This window comes from Eumetopias jubatus, unplaced genomic scaffold (assembly GCF_037043125.1).
Source record: "Eumetopias jubatus isolate StellerSeaLion01/CBP00866 unplaced genomic scaffold, mEumJub1_p1.0 scaffold_1, whole genome shotgun sequence".
Classification (NCBI taxonomy): domain Eukaryota; kingdom Metazoa; phylum Chordata; class Mammalia; order Carnivora; family Otariidae; genus Eumetopias; species Eumetopias jubatus.
Genome location: NW_028274807.1, coordinates 72,076,325 through 72,099,003, shown reverse-complemented (window position 1 = coordinate 72,099,003; position 22,679 = coordinate 72,076,325). Strand labels below are relative to the sequence as shown.

Genomic DNA, 22,679 nt, shown 5'->3' with positions numbered 1-22,679 from the left:
GCCGCTAGGTCTTTATTTAGCCTTGTGGCTGTCCATCTTTCTTACCTAAGGTGTGTTCCTGGGTTTCCTCTGCCCCGTGAGCCGGACGGGACTAGCTCCGCTGCCCCTAGAAAGCAGGGAAAGAGGCAGGCCGGGGACCTCAGTACTTGTGCCCGCTCACGGGTGCTCAAGCCAGCAAGGGGCAGGCTCCGGCAGCAGTGACAGCAGCTGACAGCGTGCACCTGCTCCGCCCCACCTCCTCCTGCCACCCCCCCACGCCCCCACCCCCGCCCAGCCTCCTCTGGCCCCTTCGAAAGGGAGGAGCCTAGGGTTATCCGGGCTTGGTCATTTCAGCCCTGACTGCCCGGAGCTAGGCAGCGGGCAGCAGGCCTGGGTTCTGGACCGTCCTGGCTTCTCACTCACTGTGTGACCTGGACAGGTCCTTTCCCAGAGGCCTGCATTTTTCCCATCCGCAGAATGTGAGGGCGTTAGGCCAGAATGGTCATTCTCTGAATGGGGTCGCAGGAGTAGTCTCAGCAGCACCCGGGAGCTCCTTAGAAATGCAGCTTCTCAGGCCCCTCCTTGGATCCACTGAATCAGAAACACCAGGGGTTGGGTTTCCAGCAATCTGTTTTAACACATCCTCCAGGTGATCCGTATTTGAAAACCACCGCCCTAGCGGACATCTGTGGTGGGCACCATGAGGAGCTGCCCATACCCCCTTCAGAGAGGGACTGCGTCCCATTCCTGCTGCAGGGAGCACCCGCAGAAGACCGCCTTCCACTCTCAGCCCTCGTAGGGCTGGCCTGGGCTGAAGAAAACTGCCTGGGGGAAGGTCTCGCCTCCTTCCAGGGGCGTCCCACAGTAGGTGGGTGATCAACTTAGGGGTATAAATGTCTGGCCCCTCCCCCCAGAGCAGGACACCGCCCGCCCCCGCCCCCTGCCCGCTCCAGATGCCCCCTGGAGTCAGCTGAGGCCTCAACTTCTTCCTTCATGCAAGCCTGCCTCCTTCCCTTCCCTCCCACAGGTATTGGTCCCAAGAGCTCCCCGGTACATGTGCGCCCTGTATGCTGACCTTCATCTCGGGGTCCGCTTCCCAGAGAACCCAACCAGCAACAGCCCCAAAGGGCTCTGACACTGAGCCACCTCCAGCGGCAGCATCTCCATCACCAGCATCCCATGCGCTGCACTCACCATGCGCAGAGCCTGGCGCTGAGAACTCTGAGCGCCTCATTCTGCTCAGTTCCCAAAGCCCAGGCCTCCCTACCCTCCTGGGAGACGCGTGGTGGGGAGGAAAGGGCAGAGGCCTCAGCATCGGACACCGTGGGCCACAGCTCTCCTCTGCCAACTACTGGCTATGCGCCTTTGAGTGAGTACTCTAACATCTCTAAGCCTCATATTCCTGATCTATTAAATGGGTGCAATATACCCTCCTTTCGGGGTTTTGCGTTAGGTTTAAATACCATGATATATGTAAAACACACCTGGAACAGAGTAGGCCCACGATGTCTGTCCCTCCTGTTCCGTGCACCCTATGGCCAGTGGCTTGGAAATGAACATGAAATGCCCACACTGACTCCTGGAATTGAATGGACCCGCGATGCAAAAGGTTCTTATCCACCCTTGAAGATACTCCAAAACAGCAATTCTTTAAAAAAAATTCTGTAGTGAAATAAACTTGGGCTGTCCAAGAATAAAAAGAAAACACAGTTCTCTCCTGCAGGACTGCTCAGAGGAGCATGATACGCTGAGGAGCACTGTGAGTCTTCAAGAAGGGGACCCAGTGTGAGAATAGGGTTTTCCAAACATTTGCCCAAGAAACCTTTTGACTTCTGACCACAAACTCCTTTTTCTTCTTTTTAAATAGCCAGTAACAGTCTCAGGTTCTGAGAGATGCTGATCTAAGTTCATTCTGTCACTTTACAGATGGCCAGTTGAAGCCCAGAGTGATAGATTAACATACTCAGGGGCACTCAGAAACAGAGCTGGGGTCTTCACCATTTCAAGGAGCCCTGAAAATGGCGGGAGGCGTTTCAAGACAGCTGCTTGAGCAAGATGGGGGCGGATACTAGTGAGCGCAAGGTGCCCCGCCGTCTTCTCCCGTGGCCCCAGTTTACACCACACCCCGCTGCACCCACAGCTCACACCTCTCTCATCTCGGAGCTCCTGGCAGGTCTGGTCCATTCATAACCTGTCGCGCCAGTGTCTGCCCGAGTTTCCTACCAGCAACTTCTGTATGATCTCAGCTGTGTCCCTAGCTCCTCCCTCAGCCCAGCTGCCTGCAAAGGTCCCACAAGAAGGGCAGGTGAGTCTGTGGGGGAGCAGGGCTACCAGCCTGTGGCGCTGGGGGCCGGGGGTGGTCAAGAAAGGGCCAGGGGACAGCTTGACACCACGGCCGCTTACGGGCACGAAGAGAATAGAAGGCACCCTCTTCCGTCTGCACGGAATGCTGTGCTTGTGCTAGCAATAATCACGGGGGCACGTCCGGCGTCTCCAAGCAAGCTGTTTGTTTTCCAGCTCAGGCAAGACTGAACGGACATTTGGCAGAGGCCTGAGTCCGGCCTTCTGCATGCTGTTCTGCTGGTCCACCACCGGGAACACAAGTCTTTGGGCCCCGTCAGAAAGGGGGGGGGGGCTTCCAACCATACAGCCAATTACCCCGCCGGCTAGCCGGGCACCTGTCCATCCATCTGTCCATCCAAAAGAAATATGCTGCCTTTGCTAGTCCCTCTTCCTTCCTGGCCACACCTGGTGCTCCACCTGGGAACTGACCAGCTCATGGGGCAAACCACGAATCGAGTCCCTGCCACAGGGTATGTTTTCACTAAGCCACTTTATGCCACCTCTGGGGCCCCCTCCCAGTCCCTCTCCCTTCCTGGCGCCACCGCTTGCCTGTGGGATGTCCAGTGTGACCTCCGGTGGCACTTCCGACAGGACTCGGAGATGAACACTGGGAACGGGAGGAGAGGGGGAGGGATGGGCGTGGAAGGGTGTTCAGGTGATCCTGGTCCCTCAGTTATCCATAGAGGAGTCTCCCTCCTGGAAGTAGGCAGATCCTCTAGAATCCACACATGAAGACACTCAGGTCTAGAGAATAAATAGTTCCCCGTGGGGTTAGTTGTGGAGAAAGGGGAGGGAGATGGGCTTGGGAATCCAGAAGCTCAGGGTTGTCAGGGACTTGTAGGTCAGCCATCTCAGCTCCGATCTGCTGTTGGGCTTGTATCTCGTGTCCTCTCACAAGAGGTTGTGCAGCCTCTGCTGGCATACTTCCTGCAACAGGGAGCTCACTACCTTTCTAAACAGTTCTTTCCCACTCCTTCTGTGGCTCAGGGTCGCCCGCCCAGGTCCCAGTAAGCCGGGCCATTAGAACATCTGAGGGCATCCCCCCAACCAGATACTGGGAGTTTTATGCAAACCAAATGTCACAGGGACTATCGAGTCCCTGGAATTCATTAAGCTTGATGAAAGGAGGAATGTGAACACCAGATATTCATTAAATGGGGACAGAGACGGAGCTTCCTTCCATGGGTGTTTAGTTCTGGGTCTCCACCATTTCCCCCAAATCGGCCCTGATGCTAAGTCCTCCCAGCTTCCCAGTGTTCTCCCATCCCTCCCTCCTTTGGCCCTTACTGGGATCTGTAAGGTGGGCAATCCTGGGCACATCTCCACCCTTCCATCTTGCTCCCCAAACCCACCGGTGCCATTTTTCTTTTCTGTGGAGGTGTGGCATGGTTTTCATGTAGTCATGCACTCAAACAACAGAGATTCGACGGGCACCCACAATGTGTCAGGCACTGTGCCAGGTGCTGGGACCACAAGGAGGCCCGAGACCCGCCTTCAGAGAGTGCGGAGACTGTGGGCAGAACCGGATGACTGAAGAGGCAGTAGGATTACAGCAGCCTCTATGCAACAAAGCCCTGGGCCCCGTGTGACCCAGTCTCAGCCTTTTGTGGCGTCCAGTGAAACATACCCCAGTCGTCAGGACTAAATAAGAGAGCAAGGCCAATCTGTATTTGTGTTACTTGAGAAAGAGCAAAGGTGATCCCATTCACAAACCCCGCCACATCACGCTCTCTGCAAAATCCCCTCACACCTGAACATGACAGCCCCTGTGCTCCGAGGCCCTCTCTCACAACTCTTCTAGACACAGGCCTAGCACTTCTCTTTCCTCTCCCCTTGTCTTCCAGCCCCCCAGCCCCTGGCCAAGGGGTCCCTGCCTCCCTCGCGGGCCAGGCCTGAGTCAGAGGCCCCAGAAGCTAACCCGCATGGAGGAGCACAGGAAGCTTGGGTGTGGTGTCAGACGGCAGGACATGCCCCCGGAAGGACATGCCCCCAGCAGGACTCGAGCTGACCACGAAGCTTCTGGCAACACCGGGTGGCACTGGGGACTGGGGACGGGCTGAGGTGCAAGGGAGGTAGGGTGTCTAGGGCCTTGGGAGTACTTTCCTATGGCTTATCTCATCTACTGCTCACAGCCGTCCTGGGGGGGCGGCAAGGCCAGGAGCTGGCTGAACTCTTCCCAGTTCACAGACATGCACTCACGGCTAAGGTCAATGTGATAGCACTCACGGAGAGCAGCCCTGACTCAGGCCACACGTTTTGGAGGACTCCGATGTGATCACGGGACCACGTGTGTGTCCATGCACGGAGACGTGAACGTGAGCACAGTCATGCAGAGAAAGTGAGGGCTCACACTGGGGAGAACGGGGAGGGTGCTCTGGGCACCACTTAGGCAGAAATGTGGGATCCAGCAGCGTTCTTCTTGGATATACCACATTCGGCAGCTTTACCAGGTCTGTGATTAGGACAAAGTTGCCTGCAGCAGGATCATTGGTGTGGGGGTGGGGAGGAGGGCAGAGGTGAGCGGGAGGTGCTGTGGGGTTCCGGCAATGCCGGCGAGGGTGGCCAAGCCAGTGAGGGCACACCGCAGAGCAGTGCGCAGCGGTGGGGTGTGCGCAGTAAAGGGGGGTGAAGCTTAGAAACTTGATGCTGAATGAAAAAAAAAAAGCAAGAGAATAGACTGAGTTGTTCAAATTAAAACACATGTCCACAAAACAATAACACCACCTTGCCCAAACACAGAAGACACTCAGGAAGCACATTAGAATGACTGTTCGGGGCTGGGGGTGGGGTATGGTGATATATGGGAATAAATGAAACGAGAGGCCTCCCAGCGAGCAGTGGTGGCAATGGGTCACGTACTGGGGGCGTCATGGACTCACCTTCTGCGCCCGAGGTTAGAAATGCTGGCAAGAATGGCATGGCAGGGAAGGCGGCTGGGACGTACTGAGAACTTCCGGCTTCGCTCACAGTCCACGCTGAGCAGCAGACCAGCCCAGGCCCCCCAGGGAACACGGCTCTCCGCATAGGCCCCACCTGAGTGGGTGCTGGGGGGCAGGCAGAGGAGGTGACACAGTCTGTGCCCTCAAGAAGCCCACAGGTCAGCACGGAAACTGGTGGAGACTCTCAAGCTAGGCCTGGGGCTTCTCGGCGTGTTCTGGAGGCTGGCCAGAGCCAAGGAGGAAGAAGGAAGAGGGTTGAGTGGGAGCATCTTGCTTTTTCCACGGACACCCCGGTCCCTGCTGTCTACAAGGCCCTGTCGGGGAGGTCAGACCACTGGCCGCACACCAGGCTCCATGCTCCTGCTCAGGCCTGTGCGGCAGGGAGTGGGGTTCGGGGGAGGGCTGCAACAAATCCTACCTGTCAGGGAAGGGGGACTGCAGAGGGGGGCAGCTGGTGCTCTGGGCGTGGAAAGGCCCCTCGGGCTCTGAGAATGCAAGGTGCTCGGTGAGGCTGCCGAATGTCCGTCCACTCGATGTGCCCTGCGGGGCAGCTCCACCAGGCCTCCCCAGCTGGGGGCTCCAGACTCAGTGCTGCCCAAGCTGAGACCCGTGGGGCATGGGTCCGTCTACAAAGCGGCTCTGCCTGGGAGGCTCTTTGGAAGACAGTCGCACAAGCCAAACCTAAGACAAGGCTTCAGCTGTCATTGCTATCGGGGACCACACGCAGAGGGGCTGGGGCTCGTGGATGGCACTGAGTCTCCCTGGATTGAAATTTCTCCCATAGTTTGTCTGCATCCCTCCGGTTGCCTGTTCGGACTGGGGGGAAAGTGTGCTAACCGTACCTCGTGAGCGAGTCTCCATTTGAATGGTCATAAATTCCAAGCTGGTGACTGACGAGTGGAGGTGTGGAGGTCTTGCGTTGGACTTAGACTCCCTGCCACACACACGCGTGAACATAGATGGATGCATACAAGTGTGGGTGCCGGGGGCAGGGGCGCTGCTTGGAGCTAGTCCAACCCCGATGCCCCCAATGCCCTTGTTTTTACAGAGCCAGACACTGAGCCCAGAGAGGGAAGGGTTTATCCCAGGACCCCTGACCTCCTGGACATACCCAGGCCTCTCCAGGGTGAGTGGCTCACAAAAAAATCAGACCACCTACAAGCAAGCGTCTGGTCATCCATTGGGCTGAGGGAGGTACCACCAACCCATTTAATGTGCCCCAAATGGCTGTTGTTTATTATTTAAAAATAATATTTTAAGTAGTAACTCTAAGAATCCCCTTGCATCTCTGTATTATTTCCCTGCTTACCAAGCCCTTACACATCTCCTTCTTCCTACAACAGTGCTTTGACGGAGCTCTCATTACCAGTGTCTCAAAGTGGAGAAAGAGGTAGCCTTGGTTGTCCAAGATTGCCCAGGTGGTGAGGGCTCACCATGGATTCAAAGGCAGTCCTCTCTTAGGTGTGAGGTTCTCTCTACCACACCATTGCTTGGAAATTTCTGCTTGCCCTGCCAAACTCCACTTGCAGCCAAACCTCTGGGCTTTGCATGTGGAGATCAGCCAGAAAGTCTTAGAATGAAGCGAGGTTTGCCCTTAGTCAAAGCAGGTGCTGTGAGGCACAGTGAACTTGCTCCCTTGGCCCACAAACTGCTGCTGTGCTCTGGCTGGAGGCCCACTGACCCAGCACACCGCTCTGGGGCCAGAGGAGATGTTATGGGGAGGGATGCGTAGTTAGGCTTTGACACACATACAAGAATAAATCTCTCCGCCAAGCCTGCAAGCTTTCCAAAGGCCATTATCATTTGTGTACACACACAAGATGATAGAAACGAAAGCAGAGGCTAGAGATGCTATTATTAGGTCACTTTTATTCAGAGAACTAGGGCATCCATAGGGAAAGTTGAAAACCCAGAGCCTACTCAGCCGAGATTATGTTTTCTTACAGGTGATGGTAACCGTGGTCAACATGAGCTGTAGAGTAGCCAGGACGATACTTGCCTGTAACTGGGGGGGTGGGGGGGGTTGGAGGGGAGAGGCAGATGGCGGTGGCTACAATTTTATAGCATTTATGATTACAAAAGTAATTAATATTCAGAAATATCGAAATAAATACATATGAAGATAAAAAGCACCTTAATCCTTCCTAGTACCTAGAAATGTTCTTTTCCGACTTCTGTTCCACTCATTCCTATAGGCTTATGCAATGCAGTGAAAGTTTTCATGAGGCAAAGGAAACACAGCACAATTAGTCATGTTTGCACTGCATCGATTATAACAGGATTCCAATGAGGAACCAGCCGTCTAAGAGCTGTCCAGGAGTTGTACCCATTGGCTTTGCTGGGCCGGCTGGATTTCCTGTTGAGTGTCATCTTGCTGTTCACCAAGGCGACTGGTGACAGAGGCGGGGAAGCTCCTGAGGAGGTGATCTCAACGGTAAAGGAGGAGATGTGGTTTGGCTTTTGCCCATTTTGATCAACAAGTTCATTGTTCTTTCTTTGCACTAACAAAGGACTCTCGTAGCTACAGAAACCCTTGAATCATTGAAATTAATGTCGGAAAAATACCTTTGTTATTATGAGTCTAAAATTCTCTAGCATTTTACCCACTTTTTCACATTGAAAAAAAATTGTTTTTAGTGTGGTGTTTGAAACATATGGTTTTTTAGGATTTGAACTAATTAAATACAGTGGAACAGGCTCTCTTTTTACATATACGCATACACACAAATATGTAATTTTACAAAAATAAAGTGAGGATCATACTGTACATATAATGTTATATTTTGCCTTCTTTACTTAACAGCACATTGTAAGCATTTCCCAAGGCATTGAATATTCTTGAAAAATACGATTTTAATGCCTAAACTATTTTATTATATGGATGTAACATAATTTACCCACCCCCCTAGTCAACATTTTAAGTTGATCCCAGTTGTTTTCTATTTAAAACAACTGGTGTGATAATGACTCTCTATCCACATCTCTAGTTATTTTCTTACAATAAACTTGAAAATTGGAATCACCTTCATGAGGTTTTCGTGAGCATTATCGGTTGTGCATAAATCCCCCAAAACAATGCTCGGTGCACAGCAGGTGTTCAGCAACTAGCAGCTATAAATAGGAAATCAAGTACCTAGGAGAACAGGCCAATTCTGCCGGAGCAGAGGCAGGAGAGAGACGTGCTCCGTTTGGTCAGGGGATGATGTAACCGGACAGTTTGGAGTAAGGAGGGAAGGGGCTGTTCTTGCTTCCAGGAGATGATTCTCTAGTGACCCCGATACGACCCGGCTGCCCTCCCCGTCCCCATGGCCAGGGAGCACACTAAGCTCCGTCATGTGGACGTTTGCGGGGGGGGGGGGGGGGGGGGGCTCTGAATAACACTGACTGCACTCTTGATTCAGAACCTCCAGGTAGCCGTAAACTGTGATCAGAGAAGAAACAACATAATCATTGTGTTCTCAAAGCTTGTTTATTAGCTATTCTCACTCATGGTGAAGAGAAATAAGAAAGTGAATGAAATGGAAATCAAAGGAGATGAAAATCCAACCACAGTTCTCCCCCGAGGACCTCTGCTGAACTAGACAAAATGCACCGTCAGGGGCTTCATGTCTGCATCTTACAAGGGAACTCATTCAGAGAAGAACCTAATTTCTTAGAAGGAACAGGGTCTAATATGATGCAGTAAGAAAAATCACAGGATGATGTTTTAAACAGAGACTGAATGCCTATCAGTCTATGAGCGACCCCCCTTCGGAGCCACCCGGTTATGTGCAGAAACTGAGGGGCTCCTCTTTGGAATGCATCTTCTCCATCCAGACGACTCTATCTCCTGTCCCTGGGGGTGGCCGAGCTCTGTTCTTTGATGGAGGATCTGACTTCCGAGCACCGTCTGGTCACCTGAAGCCGGCTGGGATGAAGGAGGGATAATGAGGTTCTGGGATGCGGCTGGGAGCGGGAAGCTGGGGAAGCTACAGTAATGAGGCCGGGTTTCTCAGGTGGGCCGCGGCTGGCCCTCCAGGCCCTCCCCGAGCCGGTGGTGACCTTCACACCCCGACCGGGCACTGTGGGCGTGGTGGGAACAAGCACACAGCCTCCTACGGTGCACGTGCGGAAGGTGGGCATTCACTGGATGCTTCAACTTGGCGCTGGCTGTGAAAACCCTGGCTCGCTCGTTCGGCGCTCTCTGGGAGCCCTAGCAGTACTGTTTGTTCCTTCTGGCAAAAGGGAAGCTTGTCAATTTAAAATAAATTTGTATTTGGTCTAAGAAATGCCGGTACTTGAAAGGACTTCCATTGTTTGGGGGCTGAGGGCACGAAGGGCCATTGTCTTTCCTTTCTTCTCTTTAGGCGCCTGTGTCCGAGCCCCCTGGAAGATGTCTGTGTGTTGGCCCTCCACCATGCCTGGCCCCCCGCAGAGAAACGGCCCCGAGCACCAGCAACGCATAGGCCAGTCCTCCCTGGGCGGGACAGCGGCAGCACCTCGTCCGGGAGCACATCCCCACGGAGGTTCGGACGCCAGCCTGGGGCCGGTAACAGGGGTGCCCCTTGGGCTCCCCCGGACACCCAAGGGCATGGCAGATGGGGATGGACCTAGGCGTCCGGGATGGGGGTGTTGCAGTTCCCATGGTAGATCTTGACGTGGCCCTCACACCGGAAGTAAGCCTCAAAGACGTCACTGTAGCCGTGGTCCCTCCACCAGGTGCAAAGCTGCCGGTTCCAGGTGCAGTCCAGCACGTGGAAGAGCTCGGGGTGCTCCATGCCAATCATGGTGAAGAAGTCCTGGTCCCCGAGGTGGCCGCGGAAGCGGTACTTGTCGGCCAGCCGCTGCACATGGGCCGGCTCCAGCAGGCGGCTGTAGAGGGCCGACTGGCGCATGGCCTCCAGGTTCAGCAGCATCACTCCGCTGTTGAAGCCGGGCAGCCCCTCGGGGGGAGGGTTCCCAACCCGCGTCTTGGGGTTCTCGTGGCGGAACTGCCAGAATGTGTGCCTGGGAAGGGGAAAGAGAGCAGATTTCACTGGGTTTGTGCGGGTAAAACCGTCTGCCGGCCCTATTTTCCTGGGTCTTCACAAACAGCCTGGAGAGAGATGCCATTTTCACTCCAGTTTTACTGCTCTGAGAACTGGGAGGTTCTTAGATTCAGAATCGGCACCACACCACCAGAAAGTGGCACAACTGCACTCAGACCCAGGCCTCCTGACTCCAAGCCTCACGGTCTTCCCATCGCCTCTGCTCCTTCAGGAATGCAACATTGCTAACGTTTGTATAGGACTCAGCAAGCAGCGGGCACTGCACAAAATCAGCTTATTTCCTACCCTCCACAGCCTATGAGACGGGTGCTCTCTGGGATGGTCTGTCCACTTCCCAGCAGAGGAGAATGATGCACAGAGAGGTTCTACAGCTTGCCTGAGGTCACACAGCTAATGAGTATGCAGCTGCAGAACCAGGGACTAAACCCAGGCATCTGGCTCCAGAGTCTTTTTTTTTTAAGATTTTATTTATTAATTTGAGAGAGAGAGAATGAGAGACAGAGAGCACGAGAGGGAAGAGGGTCAGAGGGAGAAGCAGACTCCCCGCTGAGCAGGGAGCCCGATGCGGGACTCCATCCCGGGACTCCAGGATCATGACCCGAGCTGAAGGCAGTTGCTTAACCAACTGAGCCACCCAGGCGCCCCAGAGTCTACTTTTTAAGATGGCAACAATCCTGGTAGAACTTTCTATCCCCTTGTCTTTGTGATCTTTTTTTTTTTTTTAAAGATTTTATTTATTTATTTGACAGAGAGAGAGCAAGCAGGCAGAGGGAGAGGGAGAGGGAGAAGCGGGCTCCCCGCTGGGGCTCGATCCCAGGACCCTGGGATCATGACCTGAGCCGAAGGCAGATGCTTAACCAACTGAGCCACCCAGGCGCTCCTCTCTTTGTGATCTTGAAAAGGAGAGGAGAGAGGTGGGGGAAGTACTTCTGAGCAGTAATCTGGTAAAGCGGTAGAAAGCTACATGCAGGCTAAAATAAACTGGGTTTCTGCTTTAGAACAAGCTTCATTTATTAAGGCCCAAGCCTCGCACTTCTGAAAGGCTGGACAGGGGTTGGAGGCCTGAAACACAGCTCAGGGCCCACACGTGTGGGTTAGAGTGAAAAGCAGCTGGGGAACAGCCAGGTAGAATTATGGCTATTTTAGAGGGAACGTCTCCTCAGTCTTCTCTCAAGGCAGATATGGAAATCTGATCTAGGTCTACAGTTCATGGGGTGTTAGCGCCAGAAGGACCCTTCCAGGTCTTCTATCCAAATGCTTCCATTTGGAGAAGGGGAGACAGATCCAGAAACCTCCTTGTGGGTGACATGGTCAGAGTGCCAGCCACTCTGTTCTCCAACCTCCTTAAGCTCCTGTGCAAGTTCCCGTGCACGCTGCCGGGGTGGGCTGCGGCAGGACGCAGAGGGGGGGCCTGGGCTCCATGTCGCCAGAGGAGCCTGCAGCCTGCAGGACGGCAGGGAGATGGCAGGCCCTTTGTTGTGGGCAAGGGGCAGGAGCGTAGTCCACATTACACCACATCCCACCTATTTTTACCAGCTCTGCCCCTTCCCTCGACAGTCCTCGGGATGGGGGATGCATCGGGGCAAGCCAAGTCTGCCCCCAGCCTGCAAGTGCCACCCCCTGAGCCTCCCAGAGGTCACTCCCCCAACCAGTCACAGGGCAGGATCTGTGTGGTGAAGCAGCCGGTGCAGGGGAAAGAAGAGCAGACCCCACGGCAGCCACAGAGATCCATTTCCCAGTTCCCACACACTGCTCTGTGTCTGGGAATCAGAGAGACCTTCCTTGAGGTCTCGTGTATCACAAAGGGCACCAAGAGTCTGATCCTGGTAAGGGGAAAAGCATTCCCTCTGGACATTCTGACAAGCGGAATAACAGGTCTATTGTTTGAATTGTGCTGTAATTGGACTGTGAGTGGAACAAGCTCTGGCGCCTGCTTGGTGATAACAACCTTGGCAAAAATAAGCTTCCAGAGCACACGGAGATGCTGGAGCCCTTCTAACCACAAAAGCCTGCGGTGATGGGATCACAGGGGCACTGGAATGTGCTCTGGCAACTTGGTCCATTTTGCCATATTTCTTCCAAATGGTTACCTTCGGGTCCAGGTTGCAAGCCACTAACATTCTACCCAATGAATCTGGGCCACCACAGCATGGGAGAGGAGGAGCCCTCCAACCAGGAGGAGGGGAGCTTTACCGCCAAGGCAAGGATTCAGCCTTCGGGGAGAGAGGAGAAGCATTCACCAGGGAGGGGAGGCGTGGGAGAGGAGACATCTGGAGTAGACAGGCAGGACTGGGCCTGTGGAGGCCCTGGACACCTCGAGGCCATCATCCTCCTTCCGTTCTTCCCCCAGGTCTCGTCTCTCCCCTTCCCAGAGGACCAGGGGAGGGCGAACAGAGCACAGGCTGGTGGTCAAGTCCGCCCTCCCCGATCTGTGAGGCCTCTCCAGAACCTCAGCACCTCGCATGGCGCCCACACGGCGGGGCCTTCAGAACATGAAATTACTTGACAAGGAATGATGGAAAGGTCGGTGTGGCTCAGGCTACGTAGCCTTCGGTATCGTCTGGAACCAGAGCGGGCAGGAAAATGTCAGGACACAAAGCTGCAGCTGCAGATGGAAAGCGAGCCGCTGCACCGAGCACTCGAGCCCCCAGGGCCACATTTCTCCGGTGTGGTGAGGGACCACGAGAGGGTGCTCAGGGCTTTTCAAAGGGCTCAGTACAGTCTCTACTCTTGAGCAAGCTAGGGAGTGGAAAGGTCATCCACAGCCCTGCGGTACTCCACGGAGCTTCCCCGTCTCTACCAGACTGACCTGCTACCGAACTTGCTGGGCTCAGGACAGCAGGGCCAGAGGCAGAGAGAGAAAAACGAGCATCCTTCCAGGTGGAGCCCATAACGCAGGTGGCTCTTTGGGAAGCTCATGCCTAGCCCTGCCGGTGCTATCAGCACAGAGAGGCATTTTATAACAAAGCCAGAGAGAACCAGGTCTGGGACATCAGCACATTATGATTTGTAAGGAGAAGCGAAGGAGGGACAGGAAATTGGAAACGCAAGCTGCCCAGGATGTCTGCTGAAGCAGAAAAACAGCCTGAAAGTGAAACAGTGATTCCCTAAGTACAAAATTATTTCCAGGGTGCCCTTGTTTAAAGCATGCCTACTGCTTCAGAATGAACCCAGACAGACAGAGCAGCCACTTGGACGGAGGTGGGTTTTCCTGGCTTCCGTGTTAGCTGGTTTGTGTGGAGGAACCACACCGGCCTTGGGGTGGAGAGGACACAGAGATGTGGAGGGACTGGAGCTCGCAAGCACGGGCGTGGTGGTCCGGCCGGTTCCTTAGCTGCCGCAGCACAGCGAGGACAGCAAAGCCCTCTTCCGTCCCCCACCTCGGCTCCTGGGCAGCGCGGGGACGTCACGGCCCGCATTCTCACAGGTACGGACTAGAGATCCCGGGTGCGTCAGGGGCAGGCCCGACTCGAACTCGAGGGCTCTGGTCTCTAAAGTCCCTTTCATCTGAGCCTCAGATTCCATGGGCTAAGGTTCCCGGGAGCAGCACTTGGATTTCAATCTAATTGCTGAAGCTGGCTGACACTGCCAAGGCCACGGCCTCTGGGGACCTGGCTGGCAGGTGAGGCAGAAGCTGCTGGTGCCTCGCTGGGAGGGGGTCAGACCCAAGAGCCTCTCTGAGGGGGGTCAGAGAGGGCCCCAGACCCTCGCCTTCCTCACAGGGCCTGGGGCTGATGAATATATATTCACAGGGCACTGCCAGTGGTATGTGCTGAGGTTGCAGGAGCCTCTGTATGAATGCAGGTATCTGGTTCCGAGTCCTGGAGCTTCCAGAAGTTTCTCAGATTAAGCTCCAAGCCCACAGTCCACCAAGTTGCCCTGACTCATCCTGGACTTGGGCCTCTGCAGAGGCTTGTCTCCATCCTCCACTGTCACCCGGAGACACACATTAGAGGGGACAGGATTTCTTCTTCAGAAATAACTTCAAATGTGAAAAAAGCCCTCATGGAGGCAGTCCACTGTAAATACTGAGTCTTTCCACAAATCAACGAGGCTTGTTGGGAAAATACAAATTAAGAAGCTTCAAGTACATTCTTCCAGGTATGGGCAATGAATTTCCTAAATTTGTTCTATTGAGTATGCCCTAACTAATACTCATTAAAAAAAACGATTAAAAATGAGTACACTAGTTTTCATGAAGAAAACCCATCTTTACGGAAAGAGGTATTTGAAATCATTTTGAAAAGCAAAGTCATTTCCTCCCTTCAAGTCTTTCCCGGATGATCATTGCCAAGGTCACTCCAACAAGTCTCTCAACTAGAGAGCCTGGCCAGAGAACCTGGGAAAGAACGCGTGTTGTCATGAATAACCCTTACTCCTCCCACCACCCCAATCCACAGACCCTCCTGCCCCCCTATCTTTCCATGATTTTCTCCTGGGCTGGTCTTTCTTGGATCCTAAGACACACAGCTTTCCACTTTCACTTCCGAGAGGGTTGAGAAGAAAGATGGGAACACAACAATGAGCCTGGCCAATCCGAATCAGGCTCACTAAGAAGGTTCTAGAAGCCCGTGCTGACTGAAGCTGAGTTCAAGCTGCTGGTTTTCAGGCAAAGAGGGCTCCATTTTCTGAGGTTCCAAAGGACAGTGTCATGTGTGGCACTTCTCCTCCCTGTGGCTTACCCCTCAAGTGTGCATCAGAGTCAAGTGCAAAGTCACCAATGAGCAAGCAAGGCTGGGCCTCTTCCCAGAGGAAGCATGCCGTCTGGATGCTGTCTAATCAGTGGAGGCTGGAATCAGGAAATACTCCCTTTATGCCCATGCTTGTTCCCAGGACCAATTAGCTCTTGTTTGACTTGGAAGGGACCCTGTTTTCTAGTCCTTTGAGAGGAAAGGCCAGGAGTGAAGAGCAATGCTCAGTAGCCCAGTGTTCTGTCCACCCCAGGGCCTGCGAAGTGACCAGGGGACAGTTCTGGGTGATGTGGGGCTGATTTCGGAGGAAGGACAGTGTCTCTCATTCCTGCCTTGAGCTGAAGTCCTGGGAGATGGGCACAGACTCTCCAGTTCTTTAGGGGAACCATGGCCCTGGGTATCAACCTGGAGACGACATAGACTGCTGACACTGTGAGGCTTTAAACGGCCATTTCCGGGGCGCCTGGGTGGCTCAGTCGTTAAGCGTCTGCCTTGGGGCTCCCTGCTCGGCAGGACGCCTGCTTCTCCCTCTCCCAGTCCCCCTGCTTGTGTTCCCTCTTGCTATATCTCTGCCAAATAAATAAATAAAATACTTAAAAAATAATAATAAATGGCCATTTCCCTAGGGCGTTCCTCACTGTCAGGAGTCACAGCTGCCCCTCAGCAGGATCTCTTGCTAGCAAGTCAGGTCTCTAGCTCTGCTGGACAGAAACGTTCCCGAAGTCACATAGGCTAGTGGTGGCAGGACCAGGATGAGAGGGGTCCCTCCTGGAACCACAGGCTACCAGAACCTAAAGACTCAGGATGATTCTTAGTTCACCTGCCTATTTTACAAATGAGGACACTGAGGCTCGGAAATTGCTCTGCCTGGAGTCACACCACTGAAAAGGCAACCCCCCCAATCCCAGGCTGATGATTTTGCTTTCCCACAAATGCTCTGCTCAGAGAAGGCGACTGCTCTCTCCCACCACTCAACAAGCCCTGTGGCAGGTGAGACTGTGCCACTTAGTGCCAAGCTTTCGGAAGGCAGAGAGTTCACGCTTTCCCATCTGGCAGGGACTAGCTCCTCCAGGCTTAACATGTCTGCACCTGGAAGGGGAGCTGGGCCCCCAAGTGGCCGACGGGGCTTTTGCTGGGGGCAGCAGGTGGAAGGCGTGTGCTTGCCCTTGTTTGCAGGATCTCAAAAGAAACATGTGCTTGCTTTCAAACACCAGCCCTGTTTGCAGGTCAGCAACTGAGTTTCCAACCACAATATGCCCAGAACTGAGAGAGGACAACATGTCACGGTTGAGGCAGGGGGCACGTGGGCAGAGCTGGGGGTGTTGGAACCAGGTGGCCTGGCAGGAGAGCAGAGGACTTCTGGGGGTACTGAGACCCAAAAGAGACTCCCCAGGGATGAGGGGCGGGGGAGGCACACTGCAGGGATTTCCTCAAGGCCCTCCTCCAGAAGGAACCAGAAACACCAGGGTCCCCCATTCACCCCTCCCTGCACCAGAAGCTGCCAAGTTTCCTACTTTGCAAACTGGCATCTCTGTACTGCCCGCCCCAGTCTGAGAGAATGTGGGCTCATGGAAGTAAGATGAGCTGAGGAAGGTCTGGGGGTGAAGAGGAGGGAGAAAGGGGTTAACATCTGCTGAGTCTGTGTTTTCTGAATACCTTGTTGGAGCCTTTAGCTGGAGGAGGGGCGGGGGGGGGGGTCACAACAGGGCACTGGGGTAGCTTTTATTACAAATTTTCTAGAGAGCTGACCTGGACACTGGGCTCTTCATTCTTACGTGCTAGACCACTGAGCTCTCTACGTCTGCTGGGGCATCACAGACTAGGTGGGCTTGAACAACATAAATTTTTCTTCCTCTGCTCTGAAGGCTGCAAGTCTGAGATCAAGGTGTCGGCAGGGTTGGTTCCTTCTGAGGGCTAAGGAAGAACCTGTTCTGTGTCTCTCTCCAACCTCTGGGGGTTGGTTGGCAACCTTTGGCTTCCTTTTAGTAGCATCATCCCACATCTGCCTTCATCTTCACATAGCATTCTCCCTGTTTGTGTGTCTGTGTCCAAATCTCCACCCCGCTTTTTAAAACGTTTTATTTATTTATTTATTTATTTGAGAGAGAGAGAGAGAGAGAGAGAGAGCATAGGAGAAGTAGGCTCCCCGGTGAGCAGGGAGCCCGATGCAGGGCTCGATCCCAGGACCCTGGGATCATGACCCGAGTCGAAGGCAGACACTTAACAAACTGAGCCACACAGGCGCCCTCAAATCTCCCCTTTTTAAGATACTAGTCATACTGGGCTAGGGGGCCTACCTACTCCAGTGTGACCTCATCTTAACTCATTACATCTGTGACAAACCTATTTCCAAATAAGGTCACAGTCTGAGGCACTGGGAATTAGGACTTCAGCATCTGAAGGGGGCGGGGGGAGGCACACAGTTGGCCCATAACACTCTCTAATGAAGACGGAGGAAAATAGCACACAGCTTACCTTCACCTGTGTTCTCACTGTCCAGACTGCGAGGGCACCTGTGGAGGCTAGAGCTGCCCTCAGCAAATTCCCTGACCCCTGCCACCCCCAGTGGGCTGAGACAGACAGTCATGACAGGCTGGGTCGCATCTGTCTAGGAGGGTCACAAAAGGAGGGTAGGTGTCTGTAGCGGGACACGCAGGCTACTGAGCAAAGCAGAGGGATTCAGAAATGTGGGTGTAGGGATGGGGGTGGGGGGGTAAGAAGTGATGCAACACCGGTCAGCCTGCAGAATGATGCCCAAAAATCCACCCTGTGGTATCTCCTAGTTCTTAGTGAGACAAGTAGGAGCACGAGACAGCACTCGGAGTTGAGAGAGTAATCAGTCAGCGGTCACCCAAATATTGCATGGAGCACCTATCAGACTCAACTGATACAATGGCAAGTAGAACATTCCTGCCCTCAAGAAACTGGTGGTCGAGCAAGGGGAGGAGACCCTGACACGAGCACACCAACAGTGTCTGTCGTGCGAGGAAGGGGTCTGCTTCTGGACTCAGGAGGCCAGGGGTAAGGGCAAGCTGTACAAGCCCCCGGGCCTCTCAGGGCCTTGGTTTGCCCAGCGCTAACATGGGCCTGGGGGTGAGACACCCACAGAGCTATGATGGGACTCCAGGAGCACATGGGTGCACAAACCCTGCCGAGCGCCAGGCCCATGAGGGGTGGCCCTAACTGGCACAGGAGGGCAGAGCCCCACCGTGCCCGGGCTCCTCTCATGGTGTAGTACCTCCTCTCTGTAGTACCTCAGAGAGCAGCCATCATCCACCTAGCCAGCCAGAAAACCATCTGGAGGCTTCTGTTTCGACATGGCTTCCTGCTCAATGAAGTCTGGAATAAAGGTGACCAGCGCTGTCTGGCTCATTCCCAAAGCCGCACCAGCTATGACCGACCATCTCTGGAAAACCCGGCACAGCAGTGGATCAGGGAGGGTGGACATCCCTGCCAGGAAGGCCTCTGACCTGCTACAAGATGGCCCGACCAATTCTGAGCCTGGCGGCCCTCCAAACACCCACAGTCCTCCTTTCCCCCGGAGACCTCTGGAAGGACAGCTGCTCGGTGTGAGGCCTCCCATGGCATGGCACAGCCAGGGCCCCGAGGCTTCCCATTTCCCTGTGCCCACAGGAGGGTGGGACGCCCTTCTCTGAGTTGCCAGTCCTCTTCTCACGTCTCCGCCCCCCCGCCGCCGCTGCCCATGCCCAGGGGACATCTCCACCCGCCCTCCCACACCTGCTGCCCCAGAGCTGTGAACACAGGTGGGTGGGCTGGGGCACTTGCGGTCACTCAATCTGACAAACAGCTCCCGAGCATGCTGTGCCTGAACTGGGCTAGGCCCTGGAGGGCTGCGTGGGAAGGGCCTGGGGAGGGACAAGGGACAGATGATGGAGGAAGAGGCACTGGAGGCTTCAAGCAGGCAGATGGAGCTCTGAGGGGCTTCATGCCTGGGGTGCGACAGGGACGGTGGACACCAACAGCCAGGGCAAGGCTGGGAGGATAAAAAGGGGAGTGGCCCGTTCAGTCTTGAACAGATGTCAGCGGGAACAGTGATGGGGGAGAGCCCTGCAGGTGCTTAGGGACAGGTGGCAGGCAGCGGCACAAAGCAAGCATGACAGAACTCTGGGGAGTTCTAACATTTAGGGGATGGAAGAAGAGGAGCCGGGAAATGCACTCTCGACAATTTCAGTGACAGTAATGATGACCTCATCATGGCTTCATGGTTCTTCAAACCCCACCTGAGCTACCTACTCACTCGGCTCTCCCTCTGTGAACCCTGCCATCAGAAGGCGCTCTGCTCCAGTGATGGGGAACTGGGATAGGTCCCCTCTGACTGCATCGTCCCGTGCGTCCCCCCGCAGAGCCTGCTTGCTGGCCCCTGGGGAGCCTCTGGGGGTCCACCGCTCCCTATTCTCTAGATAGTCTGCCCTGGATCTTCCTGGCTCCGCACCCACTCTAAACTGCCCCCATTACCTCGCTGCATGTGAGAATATGGACAGTATTGACAGCTGCAAAGGAAGGGAACTTAGAAATGCTACAGGAGACTACAGACCTCTGACAGAGGTGAGTGACAGAGACTAAGGAGCTGGGCACTTAGCACGGGGTGAGATGTGGATGGGGGGGTATCTGTATGCCCAGGGAGAGGAATGTGTATGCCAGACTAAAGAGGTAAGAAATACAGGGTGAGTGGCAGGGTGGGTACTTTGAGGAATGATCATCATGATGATGGCTAATACTTAGTGAGCATTTACTATGTGGCAGACCCTGTTTTAAGTCCTAATTTAATGTTTATTAACAAACAAATGAGGTAAGTAGTATTCTCTCCATGTTACAGATGAGCAAAGTATGGTAGGGGGATACGAACCATTTGCCCATGGTCACAGGAGCCAGGCCGAAGAGTTTACCAAGAAGAGGGAAATCTCAGGACACATCTGAGACTAGAGAAAGGACATAATGAGAAGATACAGGTTCTGAAGTGGGAATCAGGGACACTGAGAAAGGTCATTGAGGGTGAAGTCTAAGTCTTGGGAAGGTTAGGAGGTAAAGTCATTTATGGAGACAGAGGGACTTGGGTACCAAAAAGGGTTTGAGAAAGAGAAATGGTTTCCAAGGGCAGTGAGGAGTCAATAAAAGATGGAAAAAGGATTTTCCTGAGTATGGAAGTCTGAGTGGAGTCAGGAACCCTGGCATTGATAACCAGAATGTGTTATTCATCTTTATGACTTGAGGCCTAGTGTGGGCATTTGGTTCACAGCAGGCCTTGAGAACTCTTAAGTTTCAAAAGGATGAATGGTTGGATGGATTAAAGAATGGAATGAACAAAGGAACAAGATACTGTAAAATCAGATGGTAGAATTTAAAAGAGGAGAATGGTGAATGAAGGTGGTGGAACAATAGTTTAGAAAGGCAGTTGGGGGAGAATGTACCCTGGGCCCTGTGAACTACAGCCACAGGGGTCTTTCTTTACTGAGGGTAGCCAGGTCTCTGTTGGGGAAGAAAAAAATTTCCTCTATCCTTCAAAGGTTCTTCCACCTGGTCTTAGAATTAAAGTGACATCAAACAGATTAACAGGAGAAAATAAAAATTAATTTTGTACAAACAGGAACCCTACATACATGAGAAGTTCAAAGACAGAAAGGTAAAGTGAGGTAGATATGCCGTCCTGAGCTAAGGAATGGAATAGGGCCGGGGCATCAAAGGGGAGGAGGGCAATTCACAGGGCAATAAAAAGAAGAGCAGATGTTTAGTAATTAGATGTTTGCCCTGCCATATTGATGGATCATTTAGATAAAATTTATCTCTAGTAGTAACTCCTACTCTGGGAAAGACTCTCAATTTAGATTCTTCTAGGTAGTTAAGAGAGGAGCAAAAGTTTCTCTTGAGCCTGTAGGTGTCCACTGCCTTCAGCCCCAAACAGTCCACATATCAAAGTGACACATTTGGAGGAGACTTGTTTTGAAAGCTTGCATTTCTCTCAGGGTGAGGACAGAGAAAGTGACGTAGAAATGTCAGCCCCATGAGCCAAGGAATGCATATCTGTGATGAGGTGCCACTGTGACAAAGATTATCAATGAAGGGACCCAGATGGTAACCTGACCCAGGGGTGCCCACAGCCCTCTGGACAATGCCCTTCCTGGCAATGGCCCTGGAAGATGCCAGGCCTCCAAATACAAGGCTTGTACATCACTGCTAGGGAGAAGCTCAAATCTGGTAGAAGCCCTAAGATCTAACCAAGAGACTGTAGGGTGTGCAGCCAGCAGGCTGGGCTGCCAAATACCCACATGTAGTTGGCCTGGCATGGGTGGCCAGGCCCCAGCTTAGCTCCATAATCCTGCCCTTTCCCCGAACTGAGGCTGAGGGAGGGACTTTCATCAGGGTGAAGACAAAGCCAGAGAGAGTTACCTTCAGAATCGGCTCACTGCCCCCAGTAAGCCCACAGCACTAGGCGACACAGAAAAGAAGTGCCCAGGACACATGCTGGGGTGCTTTCCAGGACAGTGAGCAAAATTCAGTCGTGTGCAGTAAGGGCGATGGGGAAGAGCAGGTGTAGAATTTACTCCTGTGTCCAGAATTAAGCTCAATCGATCCAGCCCAGCACCCTTCACCCTCACAGAAGGGCGTGTTCCACCCCGGGAGCTGGGTGTTGGGGAGACTATGTGGGCATAGCTGACCCAGGTACAAAGGCAATCGAGCTGCAGCAAAATGTGGTATTTCTCAAGCCCAGAAAAAAAATCTGTGAGCCTTCCCACTTCATTTAAGCCACCTCTACCTTTGCCTGTCCTTGCTCACTGTCCTATACTACATTTGTGGCAGGGGTCTTGGTCAAGGGTAAAAACAGTGATTGGCACACTGGCAACTGACAAATGCTGAGGCTCTCCCACTTGTCAAGCACAAGCAAGGACACAGGAGGCCGTTCTGGGCAGCGGCGCTTCTCAGACTTCACTGTGTGAGGGACTCGCCGGGGATCTCGTTAAAATGCAGATTCTCATTCAGAGGCTGCATTTCTGGCAAGCTCTCAGGTAATTCTGATGCTGCTGGCTCAAGGGTCATACACTCAGAAGGAAAAAAAATGGTATTTTTATAAAGAGATGAAAACCAGGATAGTAGCAATGATGTCATTTTATCTTGCAAACGGCCATAAAGTAGGTACATATAGAGCCACTTACAAATTTCATACAGATTTTATGCTAATACCTTCCTGTACCTTCTCACTTTATCACAGCTCTGGGAAGGGGGAGCAAGGCGGGCGGGGGACCACTAGGGAAATGTTTCCTGGAAGCAGCGTGCTTATGGCACCAGGAGGGAGGGCCCAGCTCTGCCACCTTCTATCCCAGGGATTAGCCATTAGTCTGGAGTGGAAGGGGAGGCAGGGCAGGGCAGCAGGAATACATTAGTTTTCCACCATCTTGGAAAAAGTACTGGTACGTCATGGGGTTAAGAATGCAGGTTCTGGGAGCAGACGGTCCAGATTCAAATCCTGGTCCTCTGCTTACTGGCCCAGAGAAGGCACTACAACGCTCTGTGCCCCAGGGTTCCTGTACGGAACTAGGGTGGTTGGAAGGGGTTTTTGAGGAACGCACGAGATGATGGAAGCCGTGGACGCACACACTTGCTGAGAAGCAATGTGGGTTCTCTGCGGCGAACACAGGCCTGCTTCCCCCACGCTGTCACAGGGCTCCGCAACCACCAGTAGGGTG

The 22,679-nt window shown here is 53.5% G+C and overlaps 1 protein-coding gene across 1 annotated transcript in view; it reads right to left on the bottom strand.

Annotated features, from left to right (window-relative positions):
- Nucleotides 1-8,711: 8,711 nt before the first annotated feature.
- The window catches only part of XXYLT1 (xyloside xylosyltransferase 1), a 163,401-nt gene continuing 149,433 nt past the window's right edge, over nucleotides 8,712-22,679 (bottom strand). Inside the window, exon 4 of the mRNA XM_028100816.2 lies at nucleotides 8,712-10,247. Coding sequence (XP_027956617.1) covers nucleotides 9,851-10,247 — 397 coding nt within the window. The 3' untranslated portion in view covers nucleotides 8,712-9,850. The remainder of the gene's footprint in view (nucleotides 10,248-22,679) is intronic.